This window comes from Penaeus monodon, chromosome 6, assembly GCF_015228065.2.
Source record: "Penaeus monodon isolate SGIC_2016 chromosome 6, NSTDA_Pmon_1, whole genome shotgun sequence".
NCBI classification, from domain to species: domain Eukaryota; kingdom Metazoa; phylum Arthropoda; class Malacostraca; order Decapoda; family Penaeidae; genus Penaeus; species Penaeus monodon.
Window position 1 is genome coordinate 13,413,189 of NC_051391.1, and position 5,947 is coordinate 13,419,135.

The following is a 5,947-nucleotide window of genomic DNA, read 5'->3' on the forward strand; positions in this document are numbered from 1 at the left end:
TTAAGAGTAGATTTTCGAAGTGGTATCGCTGATTGCAACATATTCGTGAATTTTAGGAAAGATATCCGTGAAGTGCGATATTCGATGGAAATTATGAATTTCATAAGTAGAAACATTTATTTACTTCCATTAATGTCAATGAGAAACATATTGATTCCATTTTAATTGCATTTGATCTGTGACGGAGAGTGAGGCAGTCTCCGGCAATTTGTTGCATCTTACCGATTACATTTTGCCTTTCTTATTATGTTGTAATAATGACAGCTATGTAAGTAACTTTGTAGCCCAGTTTTAACGTATAGAGAATATATATTAAAATAAAGACAGCATGTTAGGTCCGTGATGATTATTTGCATAAATAAAATTTTGAATGTAATTTGGAATAGATAAACCGATAATTTGCTGTTAATTTGTCGACAGTCTATGTCTGTTTCAGTATTCTCTGTATTAATAATATAAGTGCATAAATGTACACTGATTAATTTGTGTATCAGATTCTTTATCTTTATCTAGTAGTGTGTCTATGTATTCATATACTAATTAACTGTGACATTCTTTATGGACCTACCATATGTAAGACGCCAGTTATGTTTATAATCTATATCCTGACTTAACATGTGTAATCTAGTCGTGTGCATGGAATGTTGAAATGAGTGCCTCTGAGACTTAATTTCTTGTTCACAGGCCAGTCCCCAAACTTATGGAATAGGTCTATATAAGTCCTTCTAAGACGGGCCACGAGATCTGATGTTCAGATGACCCTGAAGTATAAAAAAACAAATGAGTAAAAACTCGCATTGTAGTTGTTTTTCGTTCTGTTGTTGTTGTCATTCATATTATGTACAAAAAAAATGTTAATAAGTCTATAAACTTGCCAGACCAAGTTTGCCTGGCTTCAATGATACAATATCTTATTTTAGTGTTCGTTACTGTTTTTTTTTTTTTAGAACAATCATTAGGCTAATTATTAATTGCTGAAGATGTTAATGGAGAATAGTAGGCAGCATAGATTTTTTTTAAATAATATGATTAAAGGAAGAAAGACTCAGCAGGGAAAGCATGCCAAGGAATTTTCTTCAACAATCAGATGCTTATTTCATGACGGTCCTAGCAACATGAAGTGGCAACATTTCACCGCGTCCCTGAAATTCAGTTATTTCAGTTCTGAATCATCAAATAGCACAGGTAAACTTCAACAATTTTGGCAAAGGGAGAAGTACTATTCCTACCCGCCCTCTCGCACCCGCGCTACATCCAACGCTATAAAAGTGTTGGTCCCATCGAGAGCCTTCAGTATCGCAAGCACACGTCCGCCGCCTCAGCTCCTCCTCAAGTGCTCTCTCCAATGGCTTCCAGCGATGACATAGGACTTTCCCAGTCCGGTATTAAGTGCAGAAGATGCGGAGGATCGTCTCTGAGTTCGTGGGATCTGTTTCTACCCATCACCCGAAGAGGAAGCTTCTTTCAAGACTCGTTCTTTTCGAATATACACCATGACTTCGATGCCGCTATTAGGGAGGTACTCGGCAAGTGGAATGAACCAGATCTCAAGGTGACAGACAGTAGGGATGACGTCAGCCGTCGTTATAGACGTCTTCGATCTCAGAATATGAATGAAGAAAGCCAGGCAGTCACTGTCACGTCAGACAACACAGGGCACAAAGTGAGTTACATTCCTAACAATTATTGAAGACGAATTTTATTATAGTGAATATTCATTTATTTGTGAAATGTGACAGAAAAAAGTTCCTCCTAAACTGGTGCTGAAATGGATGTTGTTGGTGGAGTTTTAATGAAGTAGAACATGATTCAAAGAGGTGATCTCGTTTTACTCAACTACGCAGCTATAAATGTCTCCGTCAATCTTAAATACTTAAATATTTTACGTTCAGATTGTACTGGACGTACATGACTTCCTGGAGGGGGACGTGAAAGTGAACCTGATAGATGAGCAGCAGCTGGTGGTGGAGGGCCGTGTGGAGAAGAAGGAGGGAAACTCTTCCTCCTCGAACACCTTCAGACGCATCTTCACCCTGCCGGGAGACACCGACATGACGGCCATCATGCCTGTCATATCAGCAGATGGAATCCTCACGATCACGGCTCCGAAAATGGTAGACTTATGTTACTTGCTGAGTTTTTGCAATGATCATACAGAATTTTATATGTTAATGCTTATACATATACATGTTAAAACTGGCGTGTGCGTGTGAGTGTGTGTGTGTGTGTGTGTGTGTGTGTGTGTGTGTGTGTGTGTGTGTGTGTGTGTGTGTGTGTGTGTGTGTGTGTGTGTGTGACACACACACACACACACACACACACACACACACACACACACACACACAAGAGCGAGCGAGAGAGAGAGAGAGAGAGAGATGGAGACTGGCACAAAGACAGAGAGAATCTAGACACCTTTCCTTACCAGGAGCTGAAATCCACCAGCATTCCTGTCAGCGTGGAGCAGACCCAGACCATTTCGTCCTCCGCCAGCGGGGGGGCGTCCCTCCAAGGATCAGAAACGTCAGAGAGAGAGTGTCCAGTGCTTGAGATGCTCTTTGAAAAATATATACGACAAAAGAACCTCACAAACAGCTGAGGATGCGATGAGTTCAGCAAGATCCCAGTCTATAGATGCACAAGTCATTCAGAATTCCTCTGCCTCCAGCGGCGCCCAGGAACAAATGCAATCGAAACAAGTATTTGGAGTTACGGAACCGAAAACCACGGAGAACGTCAGCTCTGAATCTTCATCATCGGTGCGAAAAGAGAATCAAGCGGATACGGACTCGCGAAGGGTCCGTCGGGATTCTTGGGATGTATTCTTCCCCATCACGCAGAGAGGGAGTTTCTTCCAAGACTCTTTCTTCTCAGATATTCACGACGATTTCGACATGGCTGTTCGGAAGGCACTAAGCAGATGGAATAACACGGATCGTCGCGTCGAAAAGGAGCTCCACCAAAGTGATGTTTTGGATCGCTACAGACAGCTCCGGCCGCGTGACCTGAAGGAAGAAAACCTGGCCATTACCGTCACATCGGACAGCACCAGCCACAAGGTACGTTCATGCAAATGATCGATTGTTTTACTTTATATGATTTTTTTCTCAAATATAAATAATCTGTTTCATTTTTTCCCAGTGCGACTTAGTTCTCCTACATTTACAAAATACCATAGCCACCCTAGAAAAAAATAAAAAAAAAATAAAATAAAATAAGAAATAAAAATGAAAATAAGAAATTAAAAAAAAATTTAAAAAAATAAAAAAAAATACTTGTGCATTACAGATCGCGTTGGACGTGCATGGCTTCGTGGTCGGGGAGCTGAAGGTGAAGGCGGAGGGAGATTTCGAGCTGGTGGTGGAGGGGCGTCTCGAGAAGGGCGAAGAGGGAGCTTCGGCCACCTTCAAGCAGCACTTCACGCTGCCTGACACCACGGACATGTCAAATGTCAGCGCCGTCATGTCCTCCGATGGCATTCTCACAATTACTGCTCCCAAAAAGGTATCTGACTGGCTCATTACTACAACATATGTATAAGTGAGTGTAACTACATACCTATCGACTTACACGCATACACACATACGTACATATAAAAACAAACATATATTTGTGTGTGTGTGTGCACAAACACGCACACATGCACACACATACACACACACACACACACACACACACACACACACACACACACACACACACACACACACATAACAACAACAACACAATATATATATATATATATTGTGTGTGTGTGTGTGTGTGTGTGTGTGTGTTGATTGTGATTATTGTTCATGTGGTGAGATATTCTTTAATTATATATATATATATATATATATATATATATATATATATATATATGTACATATCATAATGTGTATACTGATATATATATCATATGTGTTCGCACGGAGAGTGTTTGTGTATGTTACAACTAATATATATATATATATATATATATATATATATATATATATATATATATATATATATTATATATATATATATATGTATGTGATTGTATATGTGTGTGTGTAGTTAGTTGTGATTGTGTTATAGTGTTTAGTATAGTTGTGTATTATTGTATTGTTTATAGTTTATTATATGTGTGTGTGTGTGTGTGTGTGTGTGTGTGTGTGTGTGTGTGTGTGTGTGTGTGTGTGTGTGTGTGTGCGTGCGTGTTGTGTGTGTGTGTGTGTGTGTTGTAGATGTGTGTTATTGTATTGTTGTTTTTTATTATGTTATAGTGATATAGTATAGTATATAAATATATAATATATATATATATACTATATATATATATATGATATTATTATTATTATTATATATATATATATATATATATATATATATATATATTATATTATAATAGCAAACATCTGATAAAAGAATGTATGTTTAAGTGTAAGCATTTTATATAGACATAGATTTTCTTATAATACATGTACACATATGATTCTCAGCCGCTACTTCCTTACTAGACATACTTTTCTAAGAATCTTCGGTCCGCTTGGTGATATACCTGCCGTCTGCATGCTGAGAGGGGGCTAGCCATACACGAACCTTAGGCCATGCAATTGCACAGCCAGCGCTCTAACACTGACCTGTGCCACACAGTTCTTACACTACCTCATCAATCACAATTATACATAATGATTGTCAAAATTATTTGTTTTATTAATCTCAGCTTTACCTTATTCATTTTCAACAGGCTGAATTTCAGCAAAGGACCAAGATCATCCCCATTGAGGTCGAAGAGGGAGCACAAAGCGCTGAGTCACTCTCGGCGTCTGTCTCAATGCCAAACGTCCCTCTGAGCAGCATGACCTCATCTTCGAAATCCTTCGTTAGTCAGGGCGTTGTTGAAGATAGTGAAACTATTCGAAGACAAGAAGGTGTCAAAATTCCGATAAATGAAGAATCTGTGGCAAGTCACGAAGAAGGCCAAATGATGCGTCAGAATGTCACTCAGGTCCCTACGAGCGCTGTATCTGAATCTCGAAAGGTCGTTATTAGTGGCTCTGATATCGGCGAAGCAAGTGAGGAGGCTTCTGTCTCCAAGAAAAGTCATCTCTCGTTCGAGTCGCAATCCACGAGAGACAAGGCAGGGGAAATCTGCACGTCTGGAAACCGCCTTCCGATCGTAAAGAGGGGACTTTTCTTTGACGATTCCTTCTTTCAAGACACCAGGAAGGATTTCCAGAAAGCGATAAAAGAAATACTGGTTAAATCGGGGGAGGAGTCTTCAGCCGCCGACGAAATGACCTGTTACAGAAGTCTCCGATCTCGTCACTTAGGAGATGATACTCAGGCTGTTACGTCCTCAGAGGATGAACGTTATCATAAGGTAGGCAGATATAGAGGCAATATGAAGTCTGTGCAAACAATTTCCTTAGTTAAGGATTTTTAACATTGTTTAAAATACTTTCTATCTAATTTCCAGTTCATTCTCGACGTTCAAGATTTTGTTGACGGAGAGGTAAATGTAGAGGCTGTGAGCGATAGAGAGCTAGTGGTGGAAGGTCGCGTAGAGAAGGAGGAAGGGGGATCAAAGTCTACAAAGCGTTTCCTTCGACGCTTCCTTGTCCCAGGCCACTTCAATCTTGAGGGGGTTGATTCTTCATTGTCTTCTGATGGCGTGCTGACAATTACGGTTCCCAAAATGGTGTGTTTCGCCTGAGATCACGTTTATACAGGAATATTCTAATGTAATACTTGATATTAAGAGAAACATACAAAAACGATATACAAAAAACAGCCATGAAAAGGTTCCCCTTTTTTAAAAAAAAAGGTCCCTTTTGGCCCTTTGAATCCCACGTTCGCCCCAAAATTTGACTTATCGGTAATTAAGACCCCCAATCCTTAAAAGGTAATTTTTTTCGCATAACCTTAAATTTTCATTCTTTTGACTCTGGACAAGTATTTTTGGGGGTGTGTGTAACCTTTAAAT

The 5,947-nt window shown here is 39.5% G+C and overlaps 1 protein-coding gene across 1 annotated transcript; it reads left to right on the forward strand.

The window, feature by feature from the left end:
• Positions 1–1,282: 1,282 nt before the first annotated feature.
• On the forward strand, positions 1,283–5,677 carry LOC119574244. Its single transcript, XM_037921405.1, is given in 7 exon segments — positions 1,283–1,663; positions 1,893–2,114; positions 2,426–2,536; positions 2,538–3,056; positions 3,286–3,501; positions 4,709–5,344; positions 5,441–5,677. Coding segments are annotated over 7 exon segments (2,259 nt in total). The 5' UTR covers positions 1,283–1,345.
• The last annotated feature ends 270 nt before the right edge of the window (positions 5,678–5,947 follow it).